This window comes from Lytechinus variegatus, chromosome 16 (assembly GCF_018143015.1).
Source record: "Lytechinus variegatus isolate NC3 chromosome 16, Lvar_3.0, whole genome shotgun sequence".
NCBI lineage: Eukaryota > Metazoa > Echinodermata > Echinoidea > Temnopleuroida > Toxopneustidae > Lytechinus > Lytechinus variegatus.
Window position 1 is genome coordinate 24772116 of NC_054755.1, and position 24211 is coordinate 24796326.

Below are 24211 nucleotides of genomic sequence, written 5' to 3' on the forward strand. Positions count from 1 at the left end.
CGTAAAGCTTAGGATGTGTATTATCAAGCTCAATAAAAACATTTCAATTATTTTGGGCGACTTTTTTAGGTTTTTGAAGTGGCAGTTCACAGATATAAAATCTTTATCAAAAGAACTTATTGATAATTATTCTTAATACTGTATCTGTCCTCTGTAGGTATTTCTCGTACTGCGATGCTGTCGCCCACTTCGCATATTCGCACTGGTGCCCCATCTGAGGAAGCTGTTCTACGAGCTTCTGCGTAGCTTCAAAGAGATTTTCCTTGTCTCTGTTCTCCTTCTTGCTCTTATATTTGTCTTCGCCAGCTACGGTGTGCAGATCTTCGCAACAAGGCTGGCTAAGTGCAATGACCCTACCATTAAAAACGAGGTATGAACCAAGCTGTCGCCTGCCTCCACAGTCGAAGGTGGAGGTTGTAGAAGTAATTTTAGGATATCTGTCCGTCTGTCAATTCATACCTGAGAATCAATCAATCTCTCAAAGTAAAACTTGGTGGCTCATGTATGCATAGGATGATTAGCGAGGATGACATGATTTGATTGGGTGCAATTGGTAAAAGGTCAAGGGTCGTTGATGAAATATTCTAAAAGAGAGGTTTGTAATATATTTTTTGATCTGGCATATCATTTGACTAGATGCAGTTGATAATCCAATAAGTTTTATTGCAAGTGGTATTGAATTGTAATTATTACAAATATTCAATCTCTAGAGCCTTGTCCTTTCTTTCCCCTCCCAAGTGGAATTGGAATTAATAATATTGACTAATAACATCAGTCCTTCATGTTTATAATTTCGTGGAGCTCAATAAATTGCTCTCCTTAATTTCTTGAGGAGCTCAATTGAGCTCCTCAGAATCACTCTCCTTGAGGATCTCAAATCAATTCAATACAATACACATATGATAAATTGTAGATTTTTCGTAACATTGTATATGCAATAGCTGTGTAGCTATTAATTAATCTGGTGAAACTAGGCTTGGGTCAATACGTTTACAAAATATTGCGCTCTTGTTAAAAGAAAAAAAATTGCTAAAATTTCACATTTTACATCTTAAAATCCATGAAATGGCCATCTATTTTCCACAATTCCTTGAATGTATTTTGATTTAGGTGAAAACTATCAGAAAAATGAAGAATATTCACCTCTTTCCCAACTGTGATTTGAACTTACTCTCGGTAAATACTGTAGTCCCACATGTAGACTTCAATGGTGGTGCCATGAAAATCTACATATGGGACTACAATATTTACCGAGTTCAAATTCAAATCAGAGTCAGGAAAGAGGTGAATATTCTTCATTTTTCTGATAGTTTTCAACTACATGTAAATCAAAATAATTTCAAGGAATTATGGAAAATTGTGGAAAATAGATGGCCATTTCATGGATTTAAAGATTTTAGCAGTTTTTTTTTTTTTTAGGAGCGTGATTTTTTGCTCTCATCATTTTTTTAAAGAGCGCAGTAGGAGCGCCAGCGCAATCGCGCACCTCAAAAATGAAGGTCTAACATATGGATGATATGTTCTTAATTTCAGAGTGAATGCGTAGGAGAATTCCGGATTCTTGTTAGCGTTGTAAAGACTCACAAACCAGATTCGCCAGAAGAAGAATTGCCTACTTTCTTGGTTCCAAGAGTGTGGTAAGTTCCCTCTCCTTCCTCATCTTCCGTTTCTCTCTCCCCCCTCTACTTCTCATTCTTCCCATCTGCCTTGCTCCTTCTCTTTCACCATCCCTCTTCCTTCCCTCTTATTCCCCCTTATGTTCCACCTATTCTTTGTTCCTCCTCTTCTTGTGGTCTGGTGGATTAGTCTCTCGCTATAGATCACAAGGTTTGGGGTTCTGTTCCCTCCTTGGCCCCAATGGCCTTTGGCTAGGCATTGAGCTACACCTGACCCAGTTGGGTTAAATGCATACCTTGCTGGAATTTATTCTCAGAAATACTAAGAAGTGGCTTTTTTGGCTCCTATGCTATAAAACAGAGGTGATAATATTCAGCACTTCAAGATGTTTTTATCATGCATTGTATCAATGTTGCATAATATCATTTTGTTGCAGAGTACCACTGTCAAGCCAGCTACTTGTGCATTCTATTTTTTTGCTTTGTTACAGGGCCAACCCACGTAACTTCAACTTTGATAACTTGGGCAGTGCTCTGTTAGCATTGTTTGAAGTACTCTCTCTGGAAGGCTGGTTGGAAGTTCGAGACATCATCATTAATCAGACAAATATGGTAAGCCAACATTTCAGTTGTGGTAATATCAGATAGGCAATGAAATTCTGTTACTAAAATAGTCTGCCTTCTTTGTTCCTTTGTATTTAATGCAATGAAATTGTATCTGAACTTTAGCGTGCATTGCTTTGCTTTACTGTGTTCAATCTTGGGTTCTGTGTACAATCTCTGATGTTAAGTAGTGAGCTTGTAGGCAAAAAAAAAGTGTTATTGCAACCAATATTATACTGCGTAGAATCCTACGTTAAGTTGTTTTCATTTACCTCAGCAGTACGCAGCCCAAAACGTAAAGGTGTGGGCCTGGCTTTACAAATGATAATAATGAATAATAGAAATATGGAGTATTTATATAGCGTGTAATACTAAAAAAATCTAAGTGCTTTGCAGCTTAAATTGAAGGTAAATAAAACAAGTAAAACATTAAATTTACTAACATTTTCATAGTTAGTGCGCCTTTTTTGTTCCTTTGCATTTAATGCAATGAAAGTATATCTGAACTTAAGTGTGCATCGGTTTGCTTTACTGTGTTCAACTCTGTACAATCTCTGACGAGCTTATAGGCAAAAAAAGTGTGATTGCAGCGAAATACCGTGCTGTGTTGTATCGTGCGTCAAGCTGTAGAGACTGATTTTCTGTTTAAAAGAATGGTCTGTTCCGTTTCCGAAAAAATTGTAATTCTGTTTCAACTTGGATCGAAAAATGGAAATTCCGTCTTGTCACTGAAAATGTACACAACAAAAACCTGAATTCCATTTTGCTAAGGTGAATTCCATGAATTTTTATATGAAAAGTAATAGAACCAAACGGAATTTCTGTTTTATTTACTGGTAAAAAGGAAAATTACTGCATATTGTTGCTTTTGTCTAACGCACCAATACGCAGCCCAAAATATGAAAGTGTGGGCCAGGCTTAACGATTGATTCTAGTTTCACTCTTTTTGTTGTTCTTGATAGTGGCATACCTTCTACATACACATCTTTGTCTTCATCGGTTGCATGATTGGACTCACTCTATTTGTTGGTGTGGTCATCTCAAACTACTTTGAAAACAAGGTAAGGATGAAGATGATGTAGATGATCATGATGATGTTGATAATGATGTTAATTATACTGTTGTTGATGATGATGATGATGATAATTACGATGATAATGATGATAGCGATAATGGTAGAGGAGGTAATGATGATGATGATGATATTACAATGATAGTGATTAGAATAAAGAAGAGGAAGAGAATGATGATGATTATGATTGAGATGGTGGTGATGATGATGGTGAGAGCGGTGATGATGATGATGATGAAGGTGATGATGATGATGATGAGGTGATGATGATGTTGATGATATTACAATGATAATGATTAGAATAAAGAAGAGGAAGAGAATGATGATGATTATGATTGAGATGGTGGTGATGATGATGGTGAGAGCGGTGATGATGATGATGATGATGAAGGTGATGATGATGATGAGGTGATGATGATGATGATGATGATATTACAATGATAGTGATTAGAATAAAGAAGAGGAAGAGAATGATGATGATTATGATTGAGATGGTGGTGATGATGATGGTGAGAGCGGTGATGATGATGATAAGGAAGGTGATGATGATGAGGTGAGGTGATGATGATGTTGATGATATTACAATGATACTGATTAAGATGAAGAAGAGGAGGAGGGAGATGTTGCTACTACTGCTGCTGCTGCTGCTGATGATGATAATGAAGAAGAAGATGATAATGATGATGGTGTGGATAACAATGAAGATGATGATGATAATGATATAGATTATTATGTACACAGTGATGATAATGATGACAGTGTTGTTCATGATGATAATGATAATGATGATTTTATGCTGATGGTTAATGAAGAACAGGAGTTACAGGGTAATAATGATAATGACAGTGGTGATGAAAATATTGATATTTATAATTGTATTAATGATGTTGATGATAATGATGTTGGTGATTAATAATAATAATAATATAGGGTATTTATATTGCGCACATATCCACCTTGTTAGGTGCTCAAGGCATTCCTATAGTACCCGGCTCAGCTAGGCGTTCATAGCGCACACAGCTTTTTAAGGAATTACTTCCTACCGGTACCCATTTACCTCACCTGGGTTGAGTGCAGCACATTGTGGATCAGTTTCTTGCTGAAGGAAATTACGCCATTGCTGGGATTCGAAGCCACGACCCTCTGTTTCAAAGTCCGAAGACTAATCCACTGGGCCACAACGCTCCACGATTTTGATGATGTGATAGTAACTATCTTTTTACTCCTCCATCACTTACATTTTTAGGTCACGCTCTACACGCATAAACAATACTCATCGCTGTTTAGTTGCCAATGTTTATATTTTCTTGATGTATTTCCAGGGAACCACTTTGCTGACTATTGATCAGAGAAGATGGCAGGATCTAAAGGGCAGACTTCAGCTTGCCCAACCACTCCATCTCCCACCACGACCTGGTAAGATCAACTCAGGGCCCTGTCTTACAAAGAGTTATGATTGATCGGATCAATCACAACTATGGACGGCCAGCAGTGCCAACATCTATCATGCATGTTTGTTCAAAATATTTTCTAATTATGATGTATATTCATGCATTCAATGTTTTCTTAAGAATTCACTGTCCTTTTTGTTTACAAAGGACATTGTGCAAATTTCCTGTAGAAAAAAATTATGACATTGATTGATTTCCATAGAGTTACAATTGATTGGATCAATCATAACTCTTTGTAAGACGGGGCCCAGATCTGCATGTACTGCACTTATCACCTGAAAATAGAATTCGTGTACCATCAAGAGTACTAAATAGACTTCAAGAATTTGATTTAAGCTGGTATTCAATTCCATACTTAACTCAGAATTTTACTTAAGTATTCTTCTGAATTAAAATGCATACCCATCTTTGCTATTCAAGTGCCGCTTATGGCCAAGTATTTTGCTTAAATCTAAGTTAGCCCCGCCCCCCAACCAGGTTGAAGGTTTGATATGTTTAATTGAATCGTATAGTGAATGCTTGCTTTATATTCATTCTTTTCAAATTTTCTGACTATTTTCTGACTGTTTTTACTTTAGATCATTCTCGGTTCCGGGCCAAGCTGTATGATTTGTCGCAGCACAAGTACTTCAAGAGATTCATTGCATTCTTGGTTCTAGTCAACTTCTTTCTCCTTTCATCTAAGGTAAGGGCGCATATTCTGAACCCCGGTTTAACTTACTAAGGGGACGTTGAAAGAAAATATTTGCAATCAATCGCAAACTGATTGATGTATCAATTGTAATGATATTAACTCAATGTATAGTTTTTATTGCAAGAAGTAGACCAACAATCATTTGCCATTTTGCTATTATCTGCCTGACTTCTGATTGATTTCAGGAACAAAAGTTGATTTGCGATCGATTGCAAGCGTCTTGTGACACCCCATATTTCTGGACTGAAATTATGGGACGCTAAAAGCATCAGGATTTCTTTTTTTACACTTTGATGCCTCTTTTGTTTGTTGGGATTCTTCATTTCAAGAGAATGCTTTTTCCCATTATCATTACTATTTCTTTTATAGGTTTTCCCATTAAACTCCCATCAATTCCCATCAATTTAACGATGTTATCATTCAATTAGGAGCAAATTTGACAAATATGGTTGAAACACCCATTCATTAATACAAATGCAACATAAGAAATTTGGTGGGAAAACCTTTATTATGGTTACCTCTATCATTGAAGTTCCATTTCACATTTATAAGGGAGTTTTTGCAACATTATGTTGAAGCTTTCTGGAACATAGAGTCTATTGTCTAGCCCATCATTAAATGTTTTTAAAAGGAGATATAAAACCCAACTTATCAGTAAATATTCAAATCATGTATGATCAGGTTTTTTTTTTTTTTTCGTTGATATATTATTTATATACATTGTCATTGTGTTATAATTTGTGTTTTCCCCTTTTATGTTCAATATTTATATCTGGTATTCAGTATTTATTACATCTTGCATTTTACAATATCATTTATACATTCATTTTCCAGATTTTGTTAAGGTGGCAGCGCTAATAAGGCTATCCCTTTCTATTTGCCTCCTCATTCATTTATAAATCATGCACACTCTTTTCTTTTTATTCAGCTGTTTTCCAGATTTTATCATTGTAATATCTGAAATTTTCTCATGTAATTCATGTAAACTTTGTATGTGCCTTGTATTTGTTTTTTATGATGAATGGAATAAAATGCTATCAAATCAATCAATCAAAAGCCCTTCATGACAAACTACATGCAGCCTTTGTTGACAATCTGTGAATCAAAACAGCAGTGTCCTCTGTGACTCTGGACAAACAACTGTATGATGGTGGGCCCCAAGTCTGCGCACCTAACAATTTGAGTTAAGATTTAACATAAATTTCTTCTTATTTCACGAAATCTTTCGGTGAATAATGTCCCTTATATTATTATGAGTAAGTGTACCAAATTTCTCATTAAAAAATGAAAGAAAATGTAGGATTTTCTTGAAAAAGCCTCGGGCAGTCATTTTCAGATTGAAAAAAAATTGGTACCCCATGTCTGCGCACTCATTCACTTGGCACACGATTCGGGGATTTTGTTGAGAAAGGCCGCATTTTGAGGCCGTCACATGAAATGCCCTGAATTCATTATTTTTCCATCATTTTGAGTCGGATTTTTTTATGAATACCTGTCTTTGTATTGCATGGTAAAGTTCGTGCTCGTTGCGTATCTTCTTTTACTAGAATCGCGCAGATACGCGGGTGCGCAGACTTGGGAGAACTGACCATATTTGCCATTTTTCATCAGCTCAGAATTTTTGCGCCGACTAGCCGTCCTGGGGAGCGTTTCCTCAATATTTTCATCCGACAAGTTGTCAGATCTGACATCTTTCCTTGATTCTGATTGGCTGAGAGGCACTGTTCCTATGGTAACTGTCGGATAAAATGTCTGACAAGTCCTTTCATGAAACGCCCCCCTGGTTCACCAATTTTTGACAAAGACCTGTCAGCTGTTCATTGTGATTTTGACGGGCATTTTCAATAGATTTACTATGTTGTAGAATCCGTCCCCGTAGCAGTTGCGAAACTCACTATTGATCAAAGCGGTGAAGATTTCTTTTTGTTGCATCACACAGTGGGAGGATACTAGGACAGCGATGGTACTAGCCTACATCTCGGTGGTCCTCACTCTGATGTTTGTTCTTGAAGTCATCTTGAAATGCATCTCCCTGAGTCCCATCGGTTACTGGCACAGCAGACGGAATAGATACGATCTGGTGGTGACGTTGATGGGCGTGGTATGGCTCATTTTGCACTTCACTAATATGGTGAGTAGAGCGTGATGGTGGCGATGATGATTGTGGTGATGATAGTGGCGATGATGATGGTGATTATGATGATGATGATGGTGACTATGGTGATGATGAGGAGGAGGATGATGGCGATGATGATGAGGAGGAGGATAAGGATGATGATGATGATGGTGGTGTAAAGGAGGATGATTATGATTGTTACGATACTGCAACAAATAACAAGTAAATTTGATTTTTTTTTATTTCCTCTTTTTTTATTACAGGAAATAATTATACATAAATAAAACAAATAATGATCTTACATAAATCTCTTGAAGTGTCCGATGTAAAATCCCGAAGTGATGATACTATATCCAAGTAATAATCCAAATGATAAAATCCCAGTTGACTGGCGAAAATTCACAATGATGGCGATGATGAAACTGATGTTGAAGTACGATGAATAATAAGAGTCACTGTAACGAGTTGAAATGTCCGTGAAGACGATGTTGATGATGATTAACAGTCAATTTCAGCAATCCATGGGTTGAAACGTGTTCATTGAACAGGTTGATGATGTTGATGATCTCGATGAGAACTGATAATTTCTCTCTCAAAATAACTGCAAACAGTTCATTGATGGTGGGCATAAACTGCTCTGATCTGATCTGGTGAAGTGATCTCATATGATGTGATGTGATCTCCTGCTCTCATATGATGTGATGATATCCTTAAAGAAACTGCAGCTTTATATACCCATTACAGCTATCCTTCTAGATTTCACTATAATGGAAAGTTCTAGCATTGCCTTCCAAAAGAATATTCTTCCTCTTTCAGGAGCCTTCTTCATTTCTAAAACATTCTTGAATGACCTCATTGAAATCAGCAGTGTCAATAACATAGCTAAGCCTATTGTTCCTAATCTCTATTCAGATATAACAATAAAACTCCTTGGCCTTTAAATAGGCAAGGCCTGCATAATAAAAAGACATTCTGGAACGTTCTTACAAACATGCTGTGGAATGTACTTGATCATTCTAGGCTATTCTTAAAGAGGAAATAACTAATAAATTAATGTAACTGCTTTCACAATTCTACTATTATTCTTATATATAACATGATGATGATGAAGGTGATTTTGGAGGTAGATGTGACGGAATAGATACGATCTAGTAGTCACTCTGATGGGTGTGGTATGACTCATTCTGCACTTCACTTATATGGTAATAATAGCAGGATGATGACGATGATGATTAAGATGAAGATGATGATAATGATGATTATGATGGTGGTGATGATGTTGATGGTGATTACAGAGATGCCAACCCTCCCGATTTCATCGGGAGGCTCCCGAAAATTCATCCCAACTCCCGCCCTTACGATTACCATCCTTATCCTCCCGAAATTACGATTTTTTTGAATTGATCAAATTGGATTGGAAGGACATGTATCGTCTGCTAACTTTAGCATGTAGTAACTCCATTACGTTCGCTGCTACTAAATTCTGTGTGTTAAAGGTAGACAAATAAGGAGCAGCGAAAAGCTGGTGCATGTGATATGCCCAACGGGAATCCACTGTGCACCAGGCCGGTAGGCCCGGCTAGCTTCGCGAGGCGTGTGCGCTCGCGGCCACTGGATTTGTCGAGTCGTGCGGTGGAATATCGGTGTGTGATTTTGGCGTATTGATGGGTTGATATTGACACGAAATGGCGGAAAATCAACAAAAGAAGACCAAGAAATGGTCTCAGAAGTATAAGACTGAATACAGTCTCCAGTACCTGTGTATTCGGAAGTCGGAAAGAGGAATTTACCATGCATTTTGCGCAACTTGCAGCGTGGACATTTCAGTTGAGTACGGAGGTCGTGATGATATTCGGAAGCACCGTTCGGGAGCCGGAGCAAACGGCATAGGCCTACGGACATTACGAAGACAAGATCTTCAAGCTCCACTAGTACCCTGTTGACTTTATTTCACCAAGCAAGGGACCAGCGCTGAGCTTTTCTTTACTGGATTTATAGTGGAACATAACCTGCCTATAGCCGATAGTGATAATTCCTCCTTATTAATTATTATTGTTGAACAGGTACTTCTTTTGTCCCCTCATTTTTTTACATGTAAGAATGCATATTTGATATTTTTTATGTTAAAAAAGTGGGAACAATTTTTATTTGAAAACATGTGAAATGCCCCAAAATAAGGGTCAGATTGCACCAGAGAGCATCTAGAAACCCAGAGCTTCCAGGGCCCTAAGGCGGGCCCTGGACCCCGGCCGCAAGGGTCGAGCGCTCCGCGCTCGAGATGTGCGCTACGCGCACATAATTTGGTGGCAGTTGCAAATCCTCCCTAATTCTGATTTCCAAAAGTTGGCATCTCTGTGATTATGATGATGATGGTGATGATGATGATGATTATGATGATGGTGGTGATGATGTTGATGGTGATTATGATGATTATGATGATGGTGGTGATGGTGATTATGATGATGATGGTGATGGTGATGTTGATAGTGATGATGATGGAGGTGATGATGATTGTGATGATGATGAGTATGATGATGATGATGATGTTGGAGGTAGTTGTGGTGACGGAAAAGATACGATCTAGTAGTCACTTTGATGGGTGTGGTATGACTCAAACTGTGCTTCACCAATATGATAAGTGTAGCTGGGTGATGGTAGTGGTGATGATGATGGTGATGATGATGATGGTGATGATGATGATGAATATGATGACGATGATGATGACGATGAAGACGACGATGATGATGAAAATGATGGTGATAATGATGATGGTGTTTGTGAAAGATAAGGTGAGGAGGTAGTAATGTATGTTTGGTGCTGATGGGGGTGGGAGGAGGGAGGGGAGGAGCTAGGGAGGAATGATTGGATGCTGGCATATTAAACAGAAAACTATTTTGCCCCCCCCCCCTTGCACTTTTATGGGTTCAGTATGACTTGTTTACTTGTACATGTATTTAATTCACCAAAAGGGTGAGTCTGAGTAGCTCACTGAGGATTAACTTGAATTTGTGCTGTGTGAATAGTATCCAATGCAGTTATCAGAAGTCTACGTGATAATATTACCGTCAAGATATATTTCGTTTTATACTGCATTAATTTTTTTTTATTGTGTTATTATGTGTTAATTTCAGGATCATTAATTTATAAGTTCTATGAAACTTTTCTGTGATCCTTCTACTATTCTTAATATTCTCAATTGTTTTATATTGTATTTTATTGAAATATTCATATTTCTTGATTTGAATGTTTTTTTATGAAGATTGTAATAATAAAGAATAAAAAAAAGAAAGAAAGATGCAAAATGTATTCTTATCCCCATTTCATAAATTTCTTTATAGAACAATATGAGCTTTGCATTTGGAGCAGCAACAGTTCTCTTCCGATTCTTTACTATCACTGGGAAACATGTGAGTATATTTTCTACCTGTCCATGAATGTACGTGGGTAGCAATGACAAAGGTTCCCTTTTTTGACAGATTTGAAAAAAAAAAAAGGCTGAAAACAGCACTGGTTTCATGTAAAATCCTCTTTTTAAAATCCCAAATCATAATATATACATGTTGGTGACAGACAAGTTGAAAAATATAATGTTTTATCCCCCAAAATCATTTCATATGAAATACCCAAAAAATTTCTGTTTTTGCTGTTTCTTAGGTTGATACGAACTCTTTATCCATAATGTATTCTTTGAAAATCAGTATTACATGCCCTCCTATAGAAAGAACACATGATCTTCTGATGTGACCAAAGAGGCATTTTAAGTGATGTATATAGAAAAGTAATGGGAAAGTTGTTCACATGTGACATCACACATCTTTGTTGCATTGCCAATGAGAGGGTCTACATTACAATAATGATCTTAACTTCAAATGCATAACTAATATTATTTCTCAAACTTTCGTTGATCTGTTTCTATGATTTTTCCATTTTTGCACAAGCTATCCTGTTTCAAGGGATTCATTTTCCTTTAAGTCATACTTGGTGCTGATGCACACATGATATGCAACATGCAAACTTATAACTGTCCTGTCTTTATGTAACTCTTTAGTATTAGATAAATTTGTTACATAATAATTTTTTTATTTAATGGGGTAATTGAATTGTTCTTGTTTGTAGCCAACTCTGAAGATGCTGATGATGACCATCGTGGTATCCTGTGTGAAGTCTTTCTTCATCATCGTCGGCCTGTTCCTACTGATCACCTTCTATGCATTCCTGGGTGTTGTTCTCTTCGGCAAGGTCAAATACGGAGAGCATCTAGGCAGGTGAGTAATCTCCCAAGTGATGTATTCCTCTGATTTTAGCGACACTAAACATCCTTGAGAAGCACCCCCTGAGGTTGAACAACTTAAAATCTGGCGAGGTCAGGAGTAACCCAAATGCAGATGAGCTCTTATTGCACAGTGATGGTCCATGAAAAATCAAAATAAGAGTTGTAATGATAAATAATGGTAATAATAGTTCGCTTTTATGTAGGGCGTAATACATTGCAACGACATGTCTAAGCACTTTACTGATATATTATTACCCCAGTCATCGGATTCAATCAGTCATTCCCGCACACAATGTGTGCACGTCCTCCAGCCCCTGGGGAGTATTCCAGTCAGTCGCCAGTGAGGCGCTAACAGTACTGGACAAGCTACAATGACTTTCACATCCTACCGCGTACCCGTTTAGCACCTGGGTCAAGGGTGGCAGAGTGTGGATTAATGCCTTGCCAAAGGACGCCGCCAGGCTGCCTTAGGATTTCAACGTACTCCCCTTTGATTACAATTTGAGAGTCACAATCCCTGCACCAAGATGCTTCCACGGGATAGTTTTCCAGATTGATGGTGTGCTCCTAATTGCTGTTAAAAGATATATACCAGTTGTGGTAACGATCTTAAAGGAATTTGCACAGAATCCAATAAAATGGCCACCCAAGTGTTTGTATGTATTAATAAAATATATGTGCCAATGACTCTTGGGGAAAAATGTGTAATTGCGAGAAATGAGCAAAATAAGCACAGAAGTAACATTTTTACACTGTCCCACATGTGACTTTTTGTGTCAGTGATCATCAGTTTTCAGCTAAAATTTTATGATTTCACAAAAGTAAGTTTATTTCAATGTACCAGATCTAGATGTATGAAAATATTGTGGCAATTAACCTTGATTTTAAAGACTTCCTCATGAAATAATTTTTTGCTGCATCTAATTTCTTTTATCTTCAATGTTTTTTTTTCTTTTCGTTTATGACTCATTTCTATGAATTGCTTTCAGACATGCTAACTTTGAGAGCGCCCCCAACGCGATGGCCACACTATTTAGGATTGTCACTGGTGAAGACTGGAATAAGATCATGCATGACTGTATGGTAGGCCTTAACTCTTTTGTCTTTCATCAAGCAATGCGGTGAATTCACATTATGGTTCACCATCTGTTGGTTGCAGCGGGCAGGCTGATTTCTAACTTCGGGGTCACTCTCGCGCAGCTGCAGGCAGCGCACAGCGCTATGTGGACTGTAATGTGAGTGACTGTGATGCTTCAAAAATGAAAACAATATGGCAAATGCGGAGGAAGAATTCACTGAAAACGGTCTAAGAAATATGCAGCACAATTCTCTCTCGCCTTCTGGACCCCGGTAATCGGCATGATTTTATGCATGCTGGCCGCATCGAATTCCGCCAGTCCACTTCAACCGATAGGAATCCACCAAATTTATGTTCAAGTACATGAAAAGTCATGGCTAAAAAGCTCTGTGCTAAAACTTTGGGAAGCCAAAGATGTTTCTTTCTTGATTTTTTTTTTTGTTGATAATGTTTACAAGTAAAAAAAGGGAAATTAGTTTGTTAGCAAGCAGGACATGTTCTTATGATGATCCTAATATGTGCTTATGCTTTTTTCTGTACTTGTTTGTAATGGGATAACCTAGATAATAGTAACTTTGTTATTCCCCACTTTGCAAAATTCATATATACTGTTACATTTAATGACTTTGCTGGAAATAAAAAAAAATTAAAAGTATATGATTTGATAACGAGGAATTGATGATGATGATGGAAAAGAAAGAGATAAATTGATTTTATTTGTGAGATATTTACTTGATGCATGAATATATGATTGAATGAGCGATTTGGGCTGTCATGGGGGGAAAATTCCAAAATCAAATGCTTTGAAACGATCTTCTCTTTTAAAGTAATCACAAGATCTGCCACATACAACATTCAAGAAAATTTAGAAAATCACTTTTCTATGTACTGCAGAGTAATGAGAGGTACTTTGACAGCATAATTGCTTGCTGTAGCCTTTAGAATGAAAGGAATAGACCCTGAAATTCAATAATTTTCCACAATCAATATATTTCAATTCACATTAATTTCATTTTCGGTTAAAAATATACATAATACAAAATACACAAAATATTCAACAAGCTAAAGTAAAAAAATGAAAGTGAAATGGGGACTGCAAAAAAAACCCAAGAGGCCTTGTACATGCGCAGTTCCTAAAATATTATGTAGAATACATTGTGAAGAAATGACAAGATAAAATATACATGATATGAACAAAGTCAACAGACAAAAGAACAAAAATTACAATTTACAATAAAGAAATGACCATGCATACTTCAGATAAAGAAACTGCTTCAATTCTTTTTTTGAAGGAATTAACTTACTTACATTCAATTATGTCTTTAGTGATCGAGTTCCAAATTACAGGGAAATGGTGTCTTATGGATTTCATTACACTATTCTAGCAGGCCATAAGTGACATAATTCTTTAAAATGGGTATTGTGATGGTGAACTTGGTGATTGAGAGTGCAAACATTTCATGGACATTAAAGTGATTGGTTAACATTGGTTTGACTTTTAAAAATTCTGAGCTAGAAGGTCACACTTGTCACCTGTGTCTGTGATACGTTACAAAAATGAAGCCCAGAAAAAATTGCGTTCGAAAATTATTATTTAGTGCTTCAAAAATTGAAATATAAAGTGACCGGAAACACCATCTTAATTTCATCCCATACACTTATGTGTACTATTTAGGTGTCTATAAGACGCCTATTTACAAAATCGGGGTTTGCCTTGTAGTTTTAGCTTTTCATTCTCAATAATGGTTGTTTTCAGGGTTTATTAGTTCTAATACATGCACTTGTACACGTGTTTCATCTTGGTTTGAGAATTTTTTAAATCGGCTGCTCACAAAGTTAAACAATACCTTTAAGAGGTAATTTATTAGTGATAACAAATTATTCCTACAATTTATTGATTCTGTTCCCACAGATCAGTGAGCCGTTCTGCAGCAAGAAAGGGGAGAATTACTGGGAGACTGACTGCGGCAACAGCAAGGCTTCCATGGTGTACTTTTGTTCTTTCTATGTCCTCATAGCTTACATTGTTATCAATCTACTTGTCGGTGAGTCTTCTATACCACATATATCTATCTATCTATCTGTCTGTCTGTCTGTCTCTCTGTCTATCTATCTATCTATCTATCTATCTATATATCTCTCTGTCTGTCTGTCTATCTATCCTCATCTATCTATCTATCTTATCTATCCTATCTATCTATCTATCTATTTATCTATCTATCCATCCATCCATCCATCCATCTATATATTTACTGCTAGTTTCATATATTAATCAAATGGCTTGATGTTTGGTCTTTCTTCTTATCAGGTATCATTATGGAGAACTTTTCTCTATTTTACTCAAACGAAGAAGATGCATTGCTGAGTTATGCAGACATCAAGAACTTTCAAATCACATGGAATATGGTCGATATACATAGAAAGGTAAGGCCTTAGATTTCAGTATTTCTTTAAGGGATTAAAATGAAGTTAAAGAAAAAAAAACGACTGGCTGACCACACACATTGGCATACTACATTTACGTTTATCTACATTTGCCACTCTCCACCCTGGTGTAGTAAATGGGTACTTGGTATCAAGAAATTCCTTGAATGCTCGAGTATCTGATCAGGGTAGCCACGCTAAAGCTGGGGTAATAGTATGCAGCACTAAGAACATTGTATTGAGCGCTATATACAGTGGTGCTCAAAAGTTAGTGAACCCCAACAGAAAATGAAGATATTTAAAGTGTTCAAGTTCTGCCATGTTTTAGATATGTTATTGTGAAGTCAGGTGATAAAATCTTACATTCGGTGAAGTTTGTTTCTCTGGGCCTACCGAAAATTGTAGTTTTATTGTCGAGCAAATCAATCAATTCTTGGGACCTAAAACAGCTTCTAAATCATTTTGATTCCCATTCGCGATAGATACAATTGGATTTCTTTTTCAGATTGAAATTCCTGATGTTAACAAGCATCTTAAAGCAGAGTGATAGATGAATAGAGAGGACATCCATTCCGCGTACTAAGAATCTTGCCAAAGGATTGGTCAAAGGTCAGCATGAAGGCAACTCAGCATGAAGGAGTGCATTTTGTGGGGAGGTTCACTAACTTTTTAGTACAACTGTAAATGTTGCATATTATTATCATTATAACAATATTCATTGATTTCTCTGTCTAGGGGGTGATTCCAGTCAGCCGGGTCAAGTTTGTGCTTCGTCTGCTGCGAGGGCGTCTTGAAGTGGACATGGAGAAGGACCACCTCCTGTACAAACACATGTGCTGTGAGATAGAGAAGATGAGAAACGGGCAGGATGTTACCTTTCACGATGTCCTCAGGTTTGTATACTTGCATTCTGGGGAAGAACTATGGTATAGATTGTTATAAAATAAAATCAGTATACAAATAACAAATAGACATGAGTGCGATGGTGCGAGATTTCGCATGAGGTGAAAGAAGGATACTCAACGAGGCTATAGCAGTGTTGAGTAGAGTGTCTCTTTCTTTATCCGAATGCGAAATCTTGCACCATTGCACGAATAAGAATATTCACTATTTGTAATGTCCAAGGCCTCGGAGTTTAGCAAAAATATTTAAAAAAAACCCAAGAGTTGTCCCCTGCATTAATTGATGAAAAGGGAGCAAAAATATTGAATGCGAAAAGCAAAATCCCGCGGGCAGCATTGCACATTTTTAGTCAGCAGGCGATACGCGTATTTCATCTTCATTTTTTACTGACAGCAATGAATTGAATCGTATTGTGACATCACCTCCTAAAGCCATGCAATGGTACATTTTGGATGGTACATCGTGTGTGCAACAGTACGAACGTTTGACATTTAGTCTCCCATTTGCTTGCGTACAACAAGCTAAGTAGGCATTGTACAATATTTCGTACTAGAATGTTGTTGTTAGGGGGTTAAATCTTATGTCTTGAAAATAAAAAAATTTGCATTTAAAAAAAAATTTCAAAACAGAATAAAAAAGAATCTTTAAAAAAAACTATTGATTAAAAACCTGAATGTTCCGGATAATGGAAAAACACATCTGTGTTTAATAAAGAGCTGTCATTCCAACTGGACGATCATATCTTGCAAAATGCTGATTTCTAAAGTTCATTTTTATGTGTTGTCCTTCTGTATTTCTTATAAAGTACTGAATTCCTCACCAAAATACTAAATTTCAGTTTTAAACTACTGAAATGTTCTTGTCCTGGGTGGACGTGTTGGATTAGATCATGCGAGATGAGACATTAAAAGTGGAAAAAGCAAGTGTAGTTCAATTTAGCATCTCAATTGCCTTATGTTTTGACAGTATGCTGTCTTACCGGTCTGTGGACATCAGGAAATCACTGCAGCTAGATGAACTCTTGGCCAGAGAGGAATTGGAATATAACATTGAAGAGGAAGTCGCCAAGGAGACGATACGCAACTGGCTGGATAAATGCCTCATCAGAATGAGAGCTGTAAGTCATGTCATCATAAACTAAAGAGCAAGTTTATTCATAATTTGTACACTAAATTTAATCCGGCCTATTTCAGCCTCAACATCATGTCATTTAATCTTATATGGTTTTATCAATTCTTATTGTCCTATATTCCATTATTTATGGTAGATGCAGTATTATTTACAAATTTAAATTTACGATTGCTTTAATGTTTGATGCTTATCATTCTAATGCTTGTATAGATACATAATGATGTGATTGGGGAGGTATTGTGGGGGTTGACTTGAGGTGACAAAGTCACATGTATGACCATTGTATTTTGCCGATTCTAAATATCTTCATCTTATTTTTATTTTCACCATTACTGTTATGACCTGGATGGGGTTGGGAGGTTTGGGGAGGAAGACCTGTGGGTTATGGCTATTAAGTTAGCCTTTTCCATACCCAGGCAGCCTCTCCAACTCTCATCCAGGTCTTATTTTCTCTATCATGTACAAGTTTGATTGATCTTGTCTTTGATCTGTTTGTATTCTTTGTCTTTTGAATGCCAAATAAAATAATAATAATCATAACATCAGTAATATTCCAATTTTAGTTTGAGTTCAAATTCATTTATCAAAACCAATATAAGAATGTAAAATTGTAAATCATTGAAAAAACATAATGTATTGATGTATTGATATATTTAATTTATTCATGATAAAATCCCTATTAAGCTGCAAGGCTGTTTTACTATGGGGTCGTGCAAATGAACAAAACCATTAATGTTATATATGACAATAAGAAGTAAGTATTTGAGGAATTGGGGTGGAGCTATAGAGGCTGCTATTTTGTTGCCATTTTAATTGTTGCCAAATCTGCCAATATAGTAATTGGTTCGTGTATTGCGTGATAATTTTGATAACCCTGAATCCATAATTGTGATGTGATTTATAAGCAGAAAGAGAAGAGTCACCATTCATCATACAGCAATCCATTCTACGGGGGCGAGAAACCGGAGAGACTGGTAGTACCCCCAGCTTTCATTACCACTCCAAGTCCGCCTAAAGAAGATAGCAACAAGAACAAGGAAGAAACACCAGTCTTAGACAACATCATTCCAATCCCTGAAACAAATAAAGATCCGGTGAGTTTAACCTTTCCAGGCAAACATTATTGTTTCCATATTGCCAATAACTGATTCCATGTTTTCTCTGGCGACAATTGCTCCACTTTAAATTCCACATACTAATTGAATGACTTCCAACCCTATTGCAACCATAACCATAACCCTTACCCTAATCCTCAGAGGAAATGAAGCCTGGAGCAGTTGTTGTAGGAGCAATCGCCTGTCAACCAAATGAGCTAGAAATTATTGATACAGATGAGCTGGAGCATGTGGAGCGTTGTGGCCCAGTGGATAAGTCTTCTGACTTTGAAACAGGGTCGTGGGTTCGAATCCCAGCCATGGGGTAATTTCCTTCAGCAAGAAATTTATCCACATTGTGCTGCACTCAATCCAGGTGAGGTGAATGGGTACCCGGCAGGATTAATTCCTTGAATGCATGAGCGCTGAAAGGCAGCTCGAGCTAAAGCCGGGGCAATAATAATAACAACGCGCCTCGGAAAAGAATATTTCTATTATGAATGCCTATTATTATTATTATTATGAACTCACATTAGTCAACCTTTTCTTAGTTGAATATTCACCAAAGTTGAAGCAAGGTTTTAGACCTTCGATCTGTTTCATAACAAATTTGCAATTAGAGTTTAAAAGCTACTGAAGTCGGCTTGATTTTGCATTTGTTATTGTAACAAGTCTTTGTTCAGTCCTCTTCCTCTTTTCTATCATTCTTCCATAAAGGCAAACACTTTATTAACACTAGCTAATGATTGTTTTCCCTCTGTGTGTGTTTTTCTTTGCATGTGCTGTTCTGTGAACCTTGCTTGTCTTTACTGGGCAGGAAGTGCTATGATATATCAGATCTTTAATACCAGTCCACACTCAAAGTCTCGTCATTTTCTGTATTTGGTATTTTTGTTCTTTCTTGCCAGTATGTAATTTTATTTCATAACTTGTGTGAATTATATTTTTATTGAGTAAAAATAAATTAATTGAATTGAATTGAATTTACAAGACCCATATTAGGAAAAACAGGTATTAAATTTCTGTGGTCTCAAAATATTATACTTAGGCTAAAGTTCCCATTATCTCCACTTAAAAGCAAGTTCTTTGATTGAAAATTGTGGTGTGATCTTGTCACATTCTTTAACAAACCCCAAAATTGGCTTTTTCTCCACATGCTCAGACAAAGCCTGAGCACGGTGCTCCCAGCTCACCCGGTCACAAGCTTCTGGTGCCAACACTGTCTGAGGGTAACGTCAAACCTGATGGTGAAGACAGCGCTAGCCTCAGACCTAGAAGATCAAACAGGAGATACCAGACAGGTAAGAAGGATGTGTGTGAGACAGATAGAAATAGAGAGGGAAAGAGAGAGAGACAAGGGGGTTGATAGACTGAGAAAGTTCATCCGGTAACAGGCTTCTGGTGTCAGCACTGTCTGAGGGTAACGTCAAACCTGATGGCGAAGACAGTGCTAGCCTCAGACCTAGAAGATCAAACAGGAGATACCAGACAGGTAAGAAGGATGTGTGTGAGACAGATAGAAATAGAGAGGGAAAAAGAGAGAGACAAGGGGGTTGATAGACTGAGAGGCCCGTATTCTGATAGGTTTAACTTAAACTCAGGTTTAAAGTTGTGGTTTAAGTATGGATAGCCAATTGTTACATAAATCACTAATAGTAGAGATATCATACTTCAGCTCATTTGGCTCTCAAATCATTCATAATTGTCTAGGAAGTATGAATATATTATGGTCTTCACCATCGGTGAATCAGGAAAGAGCACAGTAAACATACAATTTAATAAAAAATTTGATACTTTTGGCTTCCCATACTTAAACCACAACTTTAAACCTGAGTTAAACCCGACTTCAGAATACGGGCCAGCGAGTTCATCCGGTCACAGGCTTCTGGTGCCAACACTGTCTGAGGGTAATGTCAAACCTGATGGCGAAGACAGTGCTAGCCTCAGACCTAGAAGATCTAACAGGAGATACCAAATAGGTATGAAGGATGTGTGGGAGACAGAAAGAGAGAGGGAAAAAGAGAGAGACAACAGGATTCAGGGTTAAAAGACCGAGAGAGTTCATCTGTCACAAGCCCCTGGTACCAACACTTTCTGAGGGTAACGTCAAACTTGATGGCGAAGACAGTGCTAGCCTCAGACCTAGAAGATCTAACAGGAGATACCGAGTAGGTTAAAGGGATGTGTGGGAGACAGATAGAAATAGAGAGGCAGAAAGGGAGAGAGAGATAGATAAAGGGATTGGGAGACCGAGAGAGTTCATCCGGTCACAGGCTTCTGGTGCCAACACTGTCTGAGGGTAACGTCAAACCTGATGGCAAAGAAAGCGCTAGCCTCAGACATAGAAGATCAAACAGGAGATACCAAAAAGGTAAGGACATGTAAGAGACAGAGTAAGATAGAGAGCCAGGGTGAAAGACAGGAAAGACAGAGGGGGGGGGGCAAGAGAGTCCACCCAGAAGGTAGCGTTAAACGTGGTGGCGAAGACAGCGCTAGCCTTGGACCTACAAGATCCAACAGGAGATTCAAAACGGGTAAGAAAGATGTGAGAAATATAGAGAAAGAGGGAGAGATGGGAGGGGGAGACCAAGAGTGTTCACCCAGTCACCAGCTGTTGTACTAACACTTGAGGGGGGACTTCCTTATGAATAGCTCCTCAGGTGATTTGTACTTCGAAAGAGTAATTTGACAAGGACTGATTGTATATCCATATGTCTATTGCATTCTGTCTTACTTTCAATCCTTCTGGCTCTTCTACCATTGTTCTTTTAGGTTCATCATCAAGTTCTACCAGTGTGACCCCAGTGAGCAGTACTAGCAGTGCTCCAGTGTACCCCAGAAACACCACTGCTCCAACTGCTACTAAAGAGGTCCAGGATTGGTGGAAGGAACAACTTCACTATGACAGTGGTTCAGAAGAAGACTGATTATATTACAGAACTTTATTCCCTTTCCTGACTGCTTTATCAAGTTCTGCCAGTTTGACCCCAGTAAGTAGTAAAAGCAGTGCTCCAGTGTACCCCAGAGGCACCCCTCCCCCAAGCGCTACTAAAGAGGTCCAGGATTGGTGGAAGGAACAACTTCACTATGACAGTGGTTCAGAAGAAGACTGATTATATTACAGAACTTTATTCTCTTTCCTGACTGCTTTACCAAGTTGTGCCAGTATGAACCCAGTAAGTAGTGCAAGCAGTGCTCCAGTGTACCCCAGAAACACCACTGCTTCAACCTCTTACTAAAGAGATCCAGGATTCCAGGATTAGTGGAGGGAACGACTTCACTCTGTTTCATAGTGGTTCAGAAGAAGTCTGATGATACTATAGAGCTTTATTCCTTTCCTGACTGCTTTGTCAAGTTGTACCAGTTTGATCCCAGCGAGTAGTGCAGGCAGTGCTCCAGTATACCCCAGAGGCACCACTCCCCTAAGCACTACTAAAGACATCCAGGATTGGCGAAAGGAACAGCTTCACCATGACAGTGGCTCAGAAGAAGTCTGATGAACTAATGCACTTTATTCCCTTTCCTGACTACTTTGTCAATTTCTACTAGTTTAATCCCAGTAAGTAGTACTAGCAGTGCTCCAGGGTATCCCACAAACACCACTGCTCCAACTGCTAATAAAGAAGTCCAGGGCGCCGTCTTACAAAAAAGTGATGATTGATCTGATCAATCGTAACTATGGAAAGCCAGCAACGTCAGCATCTTGCAAATGCATGTTTGTTCAAAATATTTTCTGGATATATATGATGTATATTCATAAATTCATTGTTTTCTTGACAATTTGGAGTTCTCCCCTTTGTTTACAAAGGACATTTTGCAAATTTCCTGTAGAAAAATTTATGACACTGATGGATTTCCATAGATTAATTTGATCAATCGAAACTCTTTTGAAGACTGGGCCCAGAATTAATGCAAGGATTGGCTTCCAATCAATAGAGCTTGGTAGCTCTCGCTGGAATGCTCTCCTGGGAGTGAAGAAAGTGCATGCATTCAAATGCAGAAGACTTTTATTATTTAGGGTTATCAAACAAGTTTTCTAGCTGCTACCAACGTTCTTCTCAAGAATCTTCCAAAACTGTGGACTCTTTCGAGCCAAGTGATCACTCACACGTTCCCCTTGAAAGTAACTTCTGGCAAAGAGGGGAAATGGTATGTAAGGATTCTGAGTCGGTGCTGATCTAATTCTAAATATGGATTCTTCTTATTCGCTTTCACCTATCTTCGGTCCACTTATTGCAAGACTGGAGGAAGTATAAGGAACACGTAGCCTGAGGAAGTCCACAGGAGTCAGTGAAAGCTTGCCTTCTAGAGAAATAGATTAGTAGAAGCTTGAATGTTTGATTATATGTTTCCATTGTGTGTTAAAGGGGAAGTTCAGTCTGACAAAAAATTTATTGTAAAAATAGCAGAAAAAATAATAAAAATATTGCCGAAGGTTAGAGAAAAATTCATCAAATAATTAAAAAGTGATTAGAATTTCAATTATTTGATTTGTGACGTCATATGCGAGCAGCATTCCTACGTAGCGAATGGTAAAAAAACAATAAAATGCCATTTTCTCAGAAAATTGAAAATAGTTTTCACTGTACCTTTTGTATATCAATAGACAAATCATTTCACATCCGATCATGAAAAGAAAACAAAATTAAGTCATCAGGAACCATACAAAATTTGAAATTCATACATTTTATATTACATAACACATGAGGCAGCTGCTCGTTTATGACGTCACAAATCCAAAACTTTGAACTCTAATAACTTTCTTACACTTTAACGGATTTTCCTCAAACCTTCACCAATATTTTTTACTATTTTTTCTGCTGTTTTTACAAAAAAGTTTTCTTCAGGGTGAACTTCCCCTTTAATGATATATCTGTAAAGTGCCAAGAGACATTTGTCCTGTTGTATGAAGCACTTTATGAAAAAAGAGTATTATTACCTTGATTATTTCCCACTTAAATATTCTTAAATCATTTTTAAAGAAAAACCTAATTGGAGCAAAGCTAGAAATATTTTTGTTTATGTGTTTCCATTTTCCCATGTTTTTTATTACCACAAGTAATTTGTAAATATATAGAATTAATATGTGAATTGTATTTATTTAAGGCAAATTGGTATTTATTGTAAATTCAAAGTTGTAGACTTGTCCATGATATATATTTGTTTACATTATTGATTTGCTTGAAGACCTTGGGCCCATTTCATAAAGAGTTACACTTTACCATTTTGGTAACTAACACAAGCCAATCACAATCAAGTGTGCCACGGTAGTTGCCATAGTGACGAAGTTACAACAGTTGCAACTCTTTGTGAAACGGGCCCCTTGTCTCTCTAAAGATGTAACATGAATATTCTTCCAGCGAAATCTGAAACAATTTTGATGACAGAAGTTCCAAATACCTATTGAATATGATGTTCGTAGCAAGTACCAGTCTCCCTAGCATTTATCTGAGTACCTGATAATATTTTCATAGTTGAAATTGTTCAACAATTATGAATTAGGTTTAATTGCTTTAATTTGGAATCAATGCAAGAATAAATTGCAAATTTGAACCCATGTTCAAATGATTGCTGATTTAATCTATCAATCACAAATTGCAATCTAATATTTATTTGATTAATTTCATTCTTGTTTATCAACTTTATGAAATAAAAAGAGAAAAACCTGTAAAAAGCAAAGTTATAATAGTTGGTCCAGGGAACCTGTAATTTGTAAACACGGTTGATTTTGAAGCAAATATTCATAGAAATTACAG

The 24211-nt window shown here is 37.3% G+C and overlaps 1 protein-coding gene across 1 annotated transcript in view; it reads left to right on the forward strand.

Moving 5' to 3' along the window:
- LOC121429455 (sodium leak channel non-selective protein-like) overlaps positions 1–22183 on the forward strand; it is a 65464-nt gene extending 43281 nt beyond the window's left edge. The window contains exons 23-39 of the mRNA XM_041626470.1: positions 158–370; positions 1534–1637; positions 2108–2228; positions 3182–3280; positions 4614–4707; positions 5321–5427; positions 7376–7567; positions 10891–10959; positions 11669–11817; positions 12815–12908; positions 14816–14948; positions 15212–15327; positions 16063–16220; positions 17197–17347; positions 18267–18455; positions 19618–19756; positions 21228–22183. Coding sequence (XP_041482404.1) covers positions 158–370; positions 1534–1637; positions 2108–2228; positions 3182–3280; positions 4614–4707; positions 5321–5427; positions 7376–7567; positions 10891–10959; positions 11669–11817; positions 12815–12908; positions 14816–14948; positions 15212–15327; positions 16063–16220; positions 17197–17347; positions 18267–18455; positions 19618–19756; positions 21228–21382 — 2283 coding nt within the window. The 3' untranslated portion in view covers positions 21383–22183. The remainder of the gene's footprint in view (positions 1–157; positions 371–1533; positions 1638–2107; positions 2229–3181; positions 3281–4613; positions 4708–5320; positions 5428–7375; positions 7568–10890; positions 10960–11668; positions 11818–12814; positions 12909–14815; positions 14949–15211; positions 15328–16062; positions 16221–17196; positions 17348–18266; positions 18456–19617; positions 19757–21227) is intronic.
- Positions 22184–24211: the final 2028 nt, after the last annotated feature.